The sequence below is a fragment of the Erythrolamprus reginae genome, chromosome 1, assembly GCF_031021105.1.
Source record: "Erythrolamprus reginae isolate rEryReg1 chromosome 1, rEryReg1.hap1, whole genome shotgun sequence".
NCBI classification, from domain to species: Eukaryota; Metazoa; Chordata; class Lepidosauria; order Squamata; family Dipsadidae; genus Erythrolamprus; species Erythrolamprus reginae.
Genome location: NC_091950.1, coordinates 311146065 through 311160997, shown reverse-complemented (window position 1 = coordinate 311160997; position 14933 = coordinate 311146065). Strand labels below are relative to the sequence as shown.

Below are 14933 nucleotides of genomic sequence, written 5' to 3'. Positions count from 1 at the left end.
TTTCCTTTTGTATGTGGCAGATCAAACTTTATAACAAACTTCATTCGTATTATATTATGATGTCACAAACTTGTACTCATACTAATTCAGTTAAGTTCAGTTTTCTTAATGTATTTTTAGCCTTAAAAAACCCCACCCAGATATTTGGTGAAAGAATATATTTAAAAAAGTTTTGCAGTCAAAGGGATTAATGAAGTGCAGGTACTTTGAAGCTTGACAATAATTATTGATTTAAATATATATATATTTCCATAAAATAAAGAAAAAAGACTAATATTTGAAAACATACCATGGTGAAGTGGAAATGCAGATATCTGCATTTATCTAGTTATCATCTATGTTTCTATATATTTTTATCTGACCTTCACTTAATCTGAATTTTGATTTATTAGCCTTTTATTTAATCTTTCCATGATTTCTTAGCAAAATAGTATAAAAATATTTCTTTGGGACCCATTGTTTCATCCTATCTCCCTTACTTTTTTCCCCAAGATTCTGTCAGTAATTTCAGCAACGTTTCTACTCATTTCCTCTTACTTTTAAACCTGGCTCTTATCCTGCACTTCTCATTAAATTTCTCAGAACTGCATTGGATCTCCAGCCAACATTCTTAGAATCTATTTTTGTACTCTATTGTATTTTATTTCATTTATAGTAATTGGAAGGAAGTGTTAGATTAATTAAAGGTTACTTAGAATCAGGAAATAAGCAATAAAGTGACTAAATCATGGGTCTGCCACGCTAAAGTATCTTAGTGATATTACTGGTCAGCTACTATAATATTCTTATAACTGTTTATTTGGAAATTCCACTAAGTGAACAAGGATATGTGTATACAACTGCAGAGTTTGTCATTAAAGCTAACTACAGCAAAAACAGAAATGGAATGTAAAATAAAACAAAAATGCAACATTAAAAACAGTTCCCCTAAATATTCCCTGTTAAAATTAAATTAAATTTAGGATATGGCAGGCATCTCAATTAGTTTTCTGATAGGAAGTCTGACATCACACAATTAAAAATGAACATCCCATTGAAATGATTATTGTAAAATGAGTCAATAAAATTTATCTCTGGAAGTGCCCTTTCTATAATCTGAATAAAACCCAAAAACGTGCCTGGCAGCTGTTCAGAAAAGACGACCTTCTTTGAAGGGGTGCAATGCATTGCAACAAAAATACTAGAGAATCCTTCCCCTATTTTTAAGTACAACAGCAACAAATCATCTGTCTTTTTAGTCCTCCATGTCCTTTACATTTTGCTAGTAAGCACTGCAATTGAAATGAGATTTAGTGTGGCAACACTGCCCTATCGGATAGGGTACCTCTAATAACTTAAACAAATACACACCCCAATGTTAAATCATATTTCATTATATGCACTAAAAGAATAACCATCCATAATTCAGAGTTACAGACATAAAATTTGTTTCCTAGCCTAAGAAATTTAATACAGCATGTATATAAACAGATATATACATATTCAATACATATTCAGTTTCTACTTACCTGCATTCCTTTAAACCATAATAATAATTTAAAGTATAGGTGAGAATGTCCCATACTCCAAATGAATATACTGTAGCTGGATTTTTTCCCCCTCCTAGCAGTAAACTACATTCTGAAATAGCTGCACCCAGCACTGGCATTGCACAAAACAATCAGACTTACTGATTTTTTTTTCCTCTCTCCCAAAAGGATAACAGCACAGCTGGCCCATGATAGCTACTGTTTGGTTTTCCTCCTCGTCCTTTCCGTATGCACCACCCCAAACTGTAAACTGGACGTTGCTCTCGACTCTGAAGGCAAACTGTTCATTCTACTCAGAAGAACACATAAAGGCACACACATACACACACACTGAGGGGAGGGAAAGAGAAAGCAGCCAGCTCTCTGCTGTAAAGAATGGGAAAGGCTCCACCTCTTTGTCCTCGGCACTGATAGGTGTAGAGAAGGAAAAGTATTCCTACCATCTGGAGGGGTTTACAGTGACACTATTTTACGCATACACACATGGGTGCTTCACACGTTTCACAATTTCTTTGCACAGGAACTTAGAATGTCAAAATACAGTACCTTATCACCATCAATAATTGGTTGTATTAATAGCCAGTTTTAAATATTACAGCTGGGACAATGTTAGAGGCAGAGTTTCCTTCTCATTTTTTTTCCTCCTGCCCTTTTATGCCTCAAAAGCTGTAATACTTGCAAAAATATAAGAGCTACAATATTTTCCATCACTTCATCTCAATTTTAAAAGGATTCATGTAATTTTATAACTCTACCTCACTTAAAGCTTATGAAGATGCATGAATGCAACCAGAGACAGGCAAAATCTTTATTTAGTGTATGTATGTATATATGTGTGTGTCTATATATGTATATAGGCATGGCTAGCTGATGAGGCCAAAATAAGGCCAAAATAGATCTATCCTAATCTCCCTTAATTTTCAAATTCAGCAAAAACATGTGACACATCCAGAATAGATTGTTGGCTATCAATAAATTAACTACCTTGGAAATGGCCCTGGGTTGGGCCTAGAGGCAAAAAAGGAGCTGTGATGTTCTTTCAATACACCAGGGTGATTCTACAAAAAATATGTAACCCTTCCCTGGTGCAGAGCTGAAGGGATTGGATACTGTAGCCTAGAGGTTAATTCTCTGCTTTACAAGGCAAAGGTTGCAGGTTCAAGTCCCAGTGAGGGTAAGGCTAGCTGATGAGGCTAAAATAAGGCTGAAATAGATCTATCCTAATCTCCCTTAATTTTCAAATTCAGCAAAAACATGTGACATATATACACACGCAATACATTAGTACTTCAGTATATGACTTACCACATGTCCCTTTGTTTCAGCCAGGAAGGACCTCCTATCTGTCACTTTTCCTATGTCAATAACCTTCCTAGCATGGTCAACTTCCTGCCCGTCCCTGTGGCTGTTCCCCACTTCCTTTTGCAGTGCATCAAGTACTAAACAATGAGTACCGAACAACATTTTCACATCCAAATGCATCAAGTACCAAATTCAACAAATTTTGAAGTACCGTAGTCAAGTACTGAGGTATCATTGTATTAAATCTTTTTCTAGACTTCATCTAATACTGTATGCTTGATAATGCTTGGTTCTATTTATGTGATTAGTCATAGAGGGGGAAAACATTAAAAGTGAGAAAATGCCAAACAGGAGATAGGACATACCCTGAAGTAGTGCTCTATAGACAGAAGCAGACATCAACACTGAAGTAACGAGGGCAAAAATTGAAAATCCATTATGGTTTGACCTTATACATCAGTCATTCTGAAAATTCTTTGGATAATTTTATTTAAAGGGGAGGGGGTGCTGCTCAGCCATATCCGACCAGGGGCCAAGATTTCTCCATGGATCATCAAAAATTTGTCGTAGACCACCAGTGGTCCACAGAACACTGCTTGCTGACCTATATTAAGGTCACCAAGGTCTATATCACAACCATAGCCTAGCTTAGTTTTCACCACAAGCAGTGCTCACTGAGTCTAATTTAACTTTGCAGCACCAAATTTCAGCAAAAGCAATAATTTACCATCACCATCAGAAAAGTAATTAATATTTCACTGCAACCTCTAGTGTTCCCCTTAAGACACCTTAAACAATTGTAAGATAATTGCTAAACCTATAGTCCAATAGGGATAATGTGATGACATAACTGATACTGGGTTCTCTTAATCTTTAATAGTAAAATAAATCAAAAGAAAAAAATAATTGATTACAGAATAAGTTATGTATTAAGCCTCTATCCTACTTTGTGTCTTAACCAATTACTATCGACTTGCTAGAATAATTTATTCTTTGCAGTATCATCCACAAACAAAAACATAGTATTGTTTTAAAATATTGAATCACAACTGTTATTTACAACAATGTGAACAGAACACCTTATCCTGAGAACACTGAGAATTGTTCCAAGGTCATTTGGTACTTTATCAGGGACAGAAGTCAGAAGGTTCTTTCATGGAAATACTAGTGTGATACGTTTCAGGCAGATATTATATGGTACTTATAAATTATTCTGATATGTCAAGATGGACTATAAAACTCGATCATGCATATGAACAGCTTCATCTACATTTTGCAAGAAACCTTGCTTAAGCAAAAACTGTCAGCCTGTCAAATCACTTGTAAAAAAAAAAGCACATGACCCATATTCTAAGGAACAAATGAATTAAACATGACTACTTAACACACATCTACAGGGCATAAGTAAAAGCCTGTCATTAAAGCAAAAGAAAATACGTCTGGTGGGAACTTCTTTCATTTTATTCTTTTCAGGAGACTAATGCCCTATTTATTTAAAAAGGAAACTAACTGGGAAAAATGCTAGAAGTGTAATTTTTGTTTCATTTTACAACTGTGAAATGACAACAGATATTTGATTTCTAAAAACATTTAATGAAATATGTCCAAATAATTTCAGCATGAAGAAAAATGTGGATTTAAAATTCTTATGCAGAATTTAATAAAACTTCACTCGCCATCAGACAAAATGGTTGCCCAAATGGCACTTATGCCAAAATTAACAACTGTTAAGTGCTGAAAATGCGATCGCACCAAAACAGAAAGTCATCCTCCAAGCAAAAGCTGAAGGAAAAGCTGCCTGGTTCTGGTCAATCAATTGGATCGCCCCAGTGTTGCAAGAGATAATCTGAACCCAGCAGTCCCTTTAAAGGCATTCTCCGAGGGGAAAAAAGTCGTAAAAAAAAGGGCGAGCCACATTGCATGCCTACAGTAAAAGACACAAACCGTCTGCCAGCTGATCGAACGGCCAAAATGGTGGGCATACCAGCCAGAGAATAACAGGCATTTTGACGCCAACTGTTTAAACCAAATTCCAAGCCATGAGCAGGGCGGGAGGTGACAAGTCACCCTGCTCCCCAGTACTCCACAGAAGGCAAAGAAGATCAGAAAACAATAGTCCAGATTGATTCACAAAGTCCAGAAAAATCCTAGGAAAAAATTCAGAAATGTCCAACTAAAACTCCAAAACTCACAAGAGCAAGGAAAAAGTGACCAAGAGCTGAGGACTGAATTGAACAACTGGGGAAATGTTATCAATAATAATAATAATAATAATTATTATTATTATTATTATTATTATTATTATTATTATTATTATTATTTATTAGGTTTGTATGCCGCCCCTCTCCGAGGACTCGGAGCGGCTCACAACAATAGATACAATAAAATACATAGGGCATATCTGAGAACTGGGACATATCTGCTGATACCTTGCAATAAACAATGTCATTTGGCTGGACCCAGGAGAAGAGCCTTCTCTGTGGCGGCCCCGACCCTCTGGAACCAGCTCCCCCCGGAGATTAGAACTGCCCCCACCCTCCTTGCCTTTCGTAAAGTTCTTAAGACCCATCTCTGCCGTCAGGCATGGGGGAACTGAGACATTTCCCCCGGGTCTATACAGTTTATACATGGTATGTTTGCTTTTAATAATGGGTTTTTTAGTGTTTTTAAAATTATTAGATTTGTTCTTACATTGTCTTTGTTATTGTTGTGAGCTGTCCCGAGTCTACGGAGAGGGGCGGCATACAAATCTAATAAATAATAATAATAATAATAATGCTTTTCGCTAAAAGCTGGGCTGGCTACTCTCACCTGGTTACATGACCGGCAAGCCATGCCCACAAAATAAGCCACGCCCACAGAGTGGTAATTAAAAAATTAGAACCCACCCCTGCAGCACTGGTCAAAAGGGCCCAGATTATACTGCCTAAGACTTCTCAGGAAACAACAATGAAAAATTGCTGGTGACCTTCTACCACTTCACCATAGAGAGTATTTTAACTTACAGCATGTGTGTATGATTTGCCAATTGGACAGTAGCAGATAGGACAGCACTCCAGAGGGTTAACAGCATTGCCCAGAGGATCACTTGTTGCCCTCTTCCCTCTTTAGAATAGTTTTATAGCTCCCATTGTCTTAAGAAAGTTCAAAACATTCTTAAAGATCCATTCTCCGTACTGAAGGAGCGGGTCCAGCAGTCACATGGGTTGCTCATGTCCAATCCGGTGGAACTGAGCCTAGTGTTAAAAAAGCTTGCCGGATCCGCCCCTTCCCCAGAATTCGCTCAGTTCGCATATCCTGCGGTTGTATTGTGATAGCTCGTTCAACATTCTAACACCTTCCCTTCGATCTTTTCCTTCAAAAGTAGTAAGAATTGTTTTATCCTTATTATTTACTTGCACTAATAGCGCCAGCCGTTTGTGGCTCGGCTTTTTTCCTTGGAGAAGTTGCGGTTTCGTTTTCCCCCGGCGGTTTTGCCGGTTACGATTCCCGCTGCCGCTTGTGGATTCTTTTAATCCTTTGGCCTGGAGGTCTTGGTGCAAGTATTGATTTATTGACTTATTGATTCATTATTGTATATTATTAAAGGGCTTAAAAAAATACCTCCTGCGGAGTGAGACGTCTTTCTAGTCTCCTGGACTTAGTCATCGCTTCCCCTTTAAGAATATTACGGAGCGATTTTTCGGCGCGAAGGCCTTCGCGCCCTTTTTAAATTTAGGCCTCTCGTGTTGGCTCCCTGCCAGCCGCGTAGGCCTCAGTCCACCGCGTGGATCCCGGAGCGGGTCTTGGGACGCCCAGGCTTAATTCTCCACCGGCTAAGCCTCCAACCAGAGTGCCTTGGTTTACTTAATTAAAAAGTTTAGGGAGGCTGGCCCCGCTGGATTTGGGGACACGAACTCTGGGTTTGCCCAGATTGCCCTCAAGTCTCAGCAGCTTCGAGGCCTCGAAGCAGGATCCATTCCTCTTGGGAAGTCCTTGAAATTCTTCTCCTTAATTATTCAGTTATTGGCTCAGCCTTGTCTTCTGTTAATTGTCAGACTATGGCTACTTTTCCCAAGAGAGGCACAACTAAAGGTCCCAGAGAGGCCAGGCCTACAGGCGATGAGATTACTAGTATCCCCCAGGCCTCTTCCTCCTCTTCTCCAGGGGCCCGCCCCTCGACCAAGGTCACCAGGGCCGAGAAGAGAAGGGACCTAGCCCTACAAAGAATCCATGACAAATCAGCAAAACGTTTGAAAGTACAGGCCCAAGTACTCAGTAGTCAAGACCCCCCAGAGGCTTCTAATCTACCTCCTTCTGGGGTCCCTGTGTTATCTCTGGATGAGCCTAACCTAGACAGACCCCAACCTAACCTATGGGGCATAGGTCCAGAGGAACCAGATATTATTGAAGATTCCCCCCAGCCAGGATCCTCCCAGGCCTTTAGGGATTCTTCTGCCTTTCCTGCTGATATTTCTAGTTTACCTCCTGAGTTCCAATCTATTTTTGCTGTGTTGTCCAAGGCCATTGATGCCAAACTCTCCACCATCAATGAGCTTCCCTTACCTCCTCCTCCTCCTCGTCCCTCCCGCCCCTTGGGTTCTTCCCCAGCGGTTAGAGCTCCTATTCAGGATGATTCAGATTCCTCTCAGGACGAATATGAGGATATGGAGGATGATGAGGATCCCTTTCAAGGCCTCTCAGATGATGAGGAATCCCAAATAAAGGTTCCTTCTCCAATTACTATTTTTCCTTCTCAATTATTCAAATCTCTCCTCCTCAAAGCTAGAATTTCTACGGGATTAGCGGCCCAGGAGAAACAAGCCTCCACTGCCACTGATCCCCCGGAGGAGAATTTACCTTACTTCACAGAGGAACAGGAGGATAACGAGGTAATTCCTATGCCTAAATTGTTTAAAGATGCTTTACTCAAACAGTGGGATTTCCCAGCCTCTGGCCTTAATCCCTCCACCAAGGACAGAAAGTTGTACAAACTTTCCTCTTCCTATGAAGAGCTTCTATCCTTTCCCAAACCGGATGAACCTGTCAAGATCCTTCACTCGGCAGCGGCTGTGCCAGGCGAAGCGGAGGAAGTCCTCCGCCCAGAGGACAAGCGGATTGAACAAATGCTCAAAAGAGGATTCACCGCAGATTCCTGGGCCATTAAAAGTTCTGCAGCAGCTTCCTTTTTCTCCAGAGCCATGCTTCTGTGGCTTCGCCAACTTCAACAGCATATTCCTCCCGATGACTTGAGAGGTCAACAAGACTTCAACAAGGTCTTTGCAGCTGCCCAGTACGTGGCTGATGCCACCTTGCAATCTACTAGATTTTCTGCTAAGTCTATTGCAGCTTCTACAACGGCAAGAAGACTCCTATGGATTCGCCCTTGGCAAGCGGGAGTACGCCAGAAGTGGCAGTTATCCCAGGGACCCTTAAAGCGCGACCTTCTTTTCGGTGATCTTCTGGATCCTCTCCTCACGGAAACCACGGACAAGAAGAAAGTTTTGGGTCCAACCACAAAAAAGGCTACCAAAACGCAGTCCTTTCGTCGCCCAGGGCGCCAGCAAGATCAAGCGGCGTCCTATCAGAGATCTCCAGGTCAGTATTCCCCCCGCTTTCGTTCCCAAGGTAGGAACTCCAGGGGCAGAGGTTTTCGCTTCCAAAGGGGAGCGTCCTCTAACAGGGCTTCAAAAAAACCTAGATGGTAATCTTTCCTCAATTCCCATAGGGGGTCGCCTAGCCCATTTCGCCTCTAATTGGCGTCTCACCTCCAAGGACCCCTGGGTCATTGACACTGTTCAAACAGGCCTTCTTTTAGAATTTATTTCTCCTCCCCCGAAACGTTTTATTTCCTGCCCTTCTCCCAGGTCCTCCTCAGATTGTAACCGTATGGAGGAGGCCATTTCTCATTTATTGTCCATCAGAGCCATTCAACCGGTTCCTTCCGGTCAGAAGGGCCTAGGTTTTTACTCCATCCTATTTATGGTTCCAAAGTCCTCCGGAGGTTGGAGAGCTATTTTGGATTTAAAGAAGCTAAACCTATTCATCAAATATAGGAAGTTTAAGATGCACTCCTTATCTTCTATTTTGGCCGCCATCCACACGGGAGATTTCATGGTCTCCTTAGACCTCACTGAGGCCTACCTCCACATTCCTATAGCCAAATGCCACAGAAAATTTTTACGTTTTTCCTTTCAAGGCAGGCATTTCCAATATAGGGCGATGCCATTTGGCCTTTCCTCGGCCCCTCGGGTCTTTACAAAGCTCTTGGGGTCCCTGGCGGCCTATATCCGGGCGTCTCCCATCCACATTTTATGTTATCTTGATGATATTTTGATTCATGGGAACTCCCTAGAGAAAGTGAAAACAGACCTTTCTGTCACCATGTCAGTCCTTCAGGACCATGGATTTTCCATCAACTTTGAAAAAAGTCACCTCCAACCTTCCACATCCATCTTACACCTGGGATCCATTATTAATTCAGAATCCTCCCAGGTTTTTCTCTCTCCCGAGAGAAAACTCAGTATAGGGGAGTTAATTTCTAACATTTTATCTAATTCTTCAGTATCCATAGTAACTCTGTCATCCCTTTTGGGGAAGATGGTGTCATGCATAGGCATCATTCCCTGGGCTCGCCTTCATGCTAGGGAACTCCAGTGGCTCCTATTACCCTTTCAGAGATCGGGGCACAGCAACTCAAATCGTCGCATTGTCATCCCACCAAGTGTTCGCAGATCCTTCAAGTGGTGGAAGTCTCCGGCCATGGACAAAGGATCCCCGTTCAGGTGCCCGGATCAATTTGTCATCACCACAGATGCCAGTCTATCGGGATGGGGCGCCCACGCCCAGGGGATGATAGCCCAGGGCACGTGGTCCCCGGAGGAAGCTTCCAGGCCAATCAATTGGCTAGAGTTAAGAGCCGTTTCCCTGGCTCTGAAGCATTTCTCTCCTCGCATTCCCAACCGGCACGTTCTCATTCTCACCGACAACATTGCCACAAAAAGCCATATCTGCAGACAGGGGGGCACGAGATCCAAGGCCCTCATGAGGGAGGCCCTCAAGTTAGGCCTTTGGGCGGAAAAACATCTTCGGTCGCTCCTAGCAGACCACATCTCGGGGAGCCTCAACGTCCAGGCGGATTGGCTATCTCGAGCAACGATAGACCCAGGAGAGTGGAATCTCCATCAAGACCTGTTCCATCAAATCAGCCTCAGATTCGGCCTACCAATCCTGGATCTCTTCGCGACCAATGCGAACGCCCAACTCCCTCGCTTCTTTTCCAGATTTCCATCCCCGGGATGGAATTGGATTTCCATCCCCGGGATGGAATTGGCCCTCCGGAGTCCATGGCCTCCAGGCCTACTCTACGCATTTCCTCCAATTCCAATTCTCCCGGACGTGATTCACAAGGTCCTCACCGAGAGGGCCCGAGTAATCTTAATCGCCCCTCATTGGCCCCGCCGGCCCTGGTTCGCGGATCTCCAACAGCTGTCCGTCCAGGACCCTTGGCGACTCCCCGTTTCGGGGGATATGCTGCGGCAGGGGGCTTCATTTCATCCAGACCCGGAGTGGTTCCACCTCACCGCCTGGCTGTTATCAGGAGAGACTTAGAACTGCGTGGTCATGACCCCGATTCAGTGGAGGTCATTTTAAAGGCCAGAAGGGGTTCGACCAATCGAATCTACGACCACACGTGGTCCAAGTTTCACCAGTGGTGTCTACAGGAAGGTCTCTCCCCTCTGTGCATCCCCATACACAGAATCATTTCCTTCCTTATGCAAGGCTTCCATAAAGGACTTTCCACCAGCACCCTCCGGCGTCATCTGGCAGCCATTTCATCTGTCCTAGGGGGTCCCCGCAGACAGCCTCTCCGATTCTTCCCTGAAGTTCAGGAATTCCTCAAGGGCATAGCCAACCTCAGACCTTCCAAGGTCCACAGGTACCCATCCTGGGATTTGCCACGGGTTCTCCATTCCCTCACGCAGGCACCATACGAACCCTTAAAATCGGCGTCCCTCAGGTACCTATCCTTTAAGGTAGCATTCCTGGTGGCTATTACCTCTGCACGACGCATTTCGGAGTTGGCTGCCCTCTCGATCAGGCAGGACCTTTGTCAATTTCATCAGGACAAGGTAGTTTTGCGACTGGACCCCACCTTCTTACCCAAGGTCAGTTCCATGTTCCACAGAACTCAGGATATTGTCCTACCATCCTTCTGCCTCCAACGAGATCATCCCTTGGCAATTAGATGGCAGACCCTGGATCTTATTAGAGCGCTGAGAATCTATATCCAACGCACTGGACCCTTTCGGAGGTCAGAAGCACTGTTTATAGCCTATCACCCCAGAGTCATGGGTACCAAAGTGTCTTCAACAGTAATAGGCCGTTGGATCAGAGGGACTATATCTAAGGCCTATGAATCGGCCTCCCTCTCAGTCCCAAGGAACATCACAGCGCATTCCACCAGGAGCGCAGCCACCTCGGCCGCTTGGGCGACTCAAGCCCCGTTGGAGGAGGTCTGCAAAGCAGCCACTTGGGCCTCGCCAAATTCCTTCATCAGGCACTACAAGATTGATGCTTACGCTTCAGCGGACGCTGCCTTCGGCAGAAGGGTACTCCAATCCGTTATCTCACACGATAGCAATCTACTCCCTCCCTAGGGACCATCTCTTGGGTATGTCCCATGTGACTGCTGGACCCGCTCCTTCAGTACGGAGAATAGGCGTTGATTGCTTACCTGAACGCCTCTTCTCGTACGGTGAGCGGGTACAGCAGTCACTTCCCGCCCTTGTATGTGTCTTCTTTACCTTCTATAATCCTTTTTCCTCTAACAATAAGAGTTGAACACTACAGAGCTTCATAGCTGAGCCTAGTCTATGGATTCGCGAATTCTGGGGAAGGGGCGGATCCGGCAAGCTTTTTTAACACTAGGCTCAGTTCCACCGGATTGGACATGAGCAACCCATGTGACTGCTGTACCCGCTCACCGTACGAGAAGAGGCGTTCAGGTAAGCAATCAACGCCTATTTCATCCTGAGCACTCTTTTTTTGAACTATTACTATCTGGCATATGGTACAGGATAATAAAAACAAGGACATATAGGCTGAAAAACAGTCTCTATCCCAGGGCAATAACCATATTGAATTCTATGGTATAGTGCAATATTGGGTTTTCAATTTCAATTATACAGAATGTAAAGGATGTATGTTTATGTTTTTATAGTTACAATGTAAACTGAAGATGACATTTAATTATGTTGTACCATGTACAGTGACAATAAACTAAACTAAACTAAATCTAACTATGTATGTAAGAGTTAAAATTTACTGTTAGGAATTTTCATTCCCTTATGTATTTAGTTCATTAAAACTACAGTGATATTTTAAAATAGAAATCATCCATTTGTATGGTATTTTTACATGAATACAAATGTACATTGTCAATTCCTTAAAAAAAGATATTTGAATTTTTTAAAAAATGCTTTAATCTTTATATATGCATATGTATGTATACATTCTTCCTGTAAAGAATAGCCTCTTTTTTCACCACATTAAGTTGCTACTTGTTAAATAAAGATTTTCTGAATAAATCAAGATAGTTGCATTTATGCCATAACCTGAGCCATAATCCATATCTTATACATCACAGCAATTTTGTTCAGATACTTCATTAAGATAAACCCAAGCACGATACTAAACATTATCGATTAGTATAATATATCAACCCAATGCAGGATTCGCTTTTATAGCCCTCTATTACTTATGGTAATCAGAATCAGACTTTCCAGTGACAAGTGATGTGGACCTAACACCATTTAGCAACAGCAATCTTGGAAGACCTTACTGCTGTCATTAAGTGAGGTACATGGATTATTATTCAAGAACCTCCTTACAACTTTCTGTTGACTTTCAATCACCAAAGTCAATGGGGAAACCAGCAAGAAGTTGCAAGTCCCAGGTTGCTTGCAAACAGGCTAGCAGACAGTTAACTCCTGTGAAGGGCAGGGAGGCACACGCACAGCGGGGCTTGGGATGGCTGCTGCAGGGTGCAAGAGGTGCACAAGATGGGGGATGGCGTAAGTGTCACAGGACTTGAGGTTGCTATTGCTGGATGCAAATGGGACAAGTGCAGCAGGAACGCAGTAGAGCTTTGGGGTGGTTGCTGCTAGAGGTAGAGGTGAGTAATTTACCCAAACAATTTTTGACTTTCCTTATTGGCTTTCCCATTGTCTTTGCTTGTGGGAAGCTGGGAGGGAAGGTTGCCAAATAGCAGTCATGTGACTGTGGAACACTGCAAACACTGTTATGTGCAAGCAGTTACCAAGTGCCCAGATTATGATCATGTGACTGGCCAATTGCTGGGACAACTGGAACGTCAAAAACCAGTCATAGTTAATACTCATTCAGCACCATTGTAACTTAGAACTGTTGCTGAACAAGTGGTAATGAACTGAGGACTAGCTATATACTTAAACATGATAGGCGTGTTTATAAGACAAAGATTTAAAAGGCTCCATTAGAAAGATTAAATATATTTATTTCAGATTTAGTACTCGAGTTCTCTGACTTCCTTAAGAGTAGATTCAGTCTTGGAACTTCTTCCGACAACAGAAGTCCATCGTGAAGATTTCCTTGTAAAAAGTTCACTTTTCATGAAATCACTTGGTATTTCTGAAAGACTCCTTTGCCTCCTTTGCTTCCTGTGCACAATGCACAAAGAGTTATATGGTAGTAAAGTCACAATGCCTGAATTATTACAAATGCCAAATCATCAATATATGGCTGTACCCACTAGTGTCTATAGGGTAAATATCATCAAAATAGAAGGCAAAGCTGACAACTAATGTCTTGCATCTACTAATATGGGGTGGGAGGAGCAATTAAAGTACTCCAATAACATCCACCATTTTGAACCAGCTAACATTGTCAATGGGTATCCCAAACAGTACTATGTTCTATAGCAGTGTTTCCCAACCTTGGCAACTTGAAGATATCTGGACTTCAACTTCCAGAATTCCCCAGCCAGCGAATGCTGGCTGGAGAATTCTGGGAGTTGAAGTCCAGATATCTTCAAGTTGCCATGATTGGGAAACACTGTTCTATAGCAAATAATTTGATTCCTTCAACTATAAAGTAGATTTATTTATTTGTATTCCACCTTTATTATTATTATTAGAATTAATTCAAGCTAGTGAACCTATCCAACACACCATCCTGCTCCTATTTTCCCAACAACAACTCTGTGAGGTGGGCTAAAAGTGACTTGCCCAAGATCATGGCTAAAGCAAGATTAGAACTCACAGTCTCTTGCTTTCTAGCCTGGTTGCTCTAACTACTAGACAAGACCAGTTCATGCCCATTTAAAAATCAGTCCAAAATAACTCATCTTAATTGAAAAGTCTTTCTTCACTTTCTCTAGAGTCTACTGACAGAAGTAACATCCTCATTGTGGTTTCTCAACAAAGTAAACTACCATTCTCAGAGCTTTAACTGTATCTACCGGTAATTATATTTTGGAGATGAATCCTCTAAATCAAAAGCAGAAAGGGCCCCCAAATCTTTTTATTTTTCACTGCAGGATGGCACTTTCTAAGACCAACCTTTATACCAAATCAAAGCAATTTAGCCCAGAAAAATAGGACCAATATATCTATTTATAACTCTTTATGTGTTCCTCAACAATAACACAGCAATCCTAAAATATTTTCAGAATTGGGACAGACTGCTTGATCAAATCAAAATGGATATTTTTAGAGCATTAGCTCATAGCCTGAATGATAGACCAATGCTGTTAAGAGAAAATATTTTATGGAGGCATTAGCTAAAGCAGGCAAACTTCAAAGAAAGCTTTATCATAATGCTTTGAGATAAGATCATTCCATGGTGACACATCATCATTAATCTTTTGTAAATTTTAACCAAGTGCCCTAACATATTTTAACAGATTAGCCTTTTTGCCATTTATTTGTCCTGAGAATTAAGCTTTTAATTCCTCCATCATTCAGTTCTTTGCATTTTCAAATTACAGTATTGAATATACAAACCTTTGATTTCCAAGACATTATTCTTTTAAATAAAAGGTATGCTATTTGAGTGAGAAATCTGTTCATTGTAAATGGAGTT

At 41.9% G+C, this 14933-nt stretch overlaps 1 protein-coding gene across 5 annotated transcripts in view; it reads right to left on the bottom strand.

Moving 5' to 3' along the window:
• The window catches only part of AKAP7 (A-kinase anchoring protein 7), a 77642-nt gene that overhangs the window by 8496 nt on the left and 54213 nt on the right, over positions 1-14933 (bottom strand). The window contains exon 1 of one of the 5 annotated variants that reach the window (XM_070733526.1): positions 1671-1810. The exons of 3 other annotated variants lie outside the window; for them this stretch is intronic. In XM_070733526.1, coding sequence (XP_070589627.1) covers positions 1671-1719 — 49 coding nt within the window. In that variant the 5' untranslated portion in view covers positions 1720-1810. Of the gene's footprint in view, positions 1-1670; positions 1811-13439; positions 13511-14933 lie in introns of those variants that run through there. One more of the 5 variants, XM_070733525.1, reaches the window with a different exon arrangement.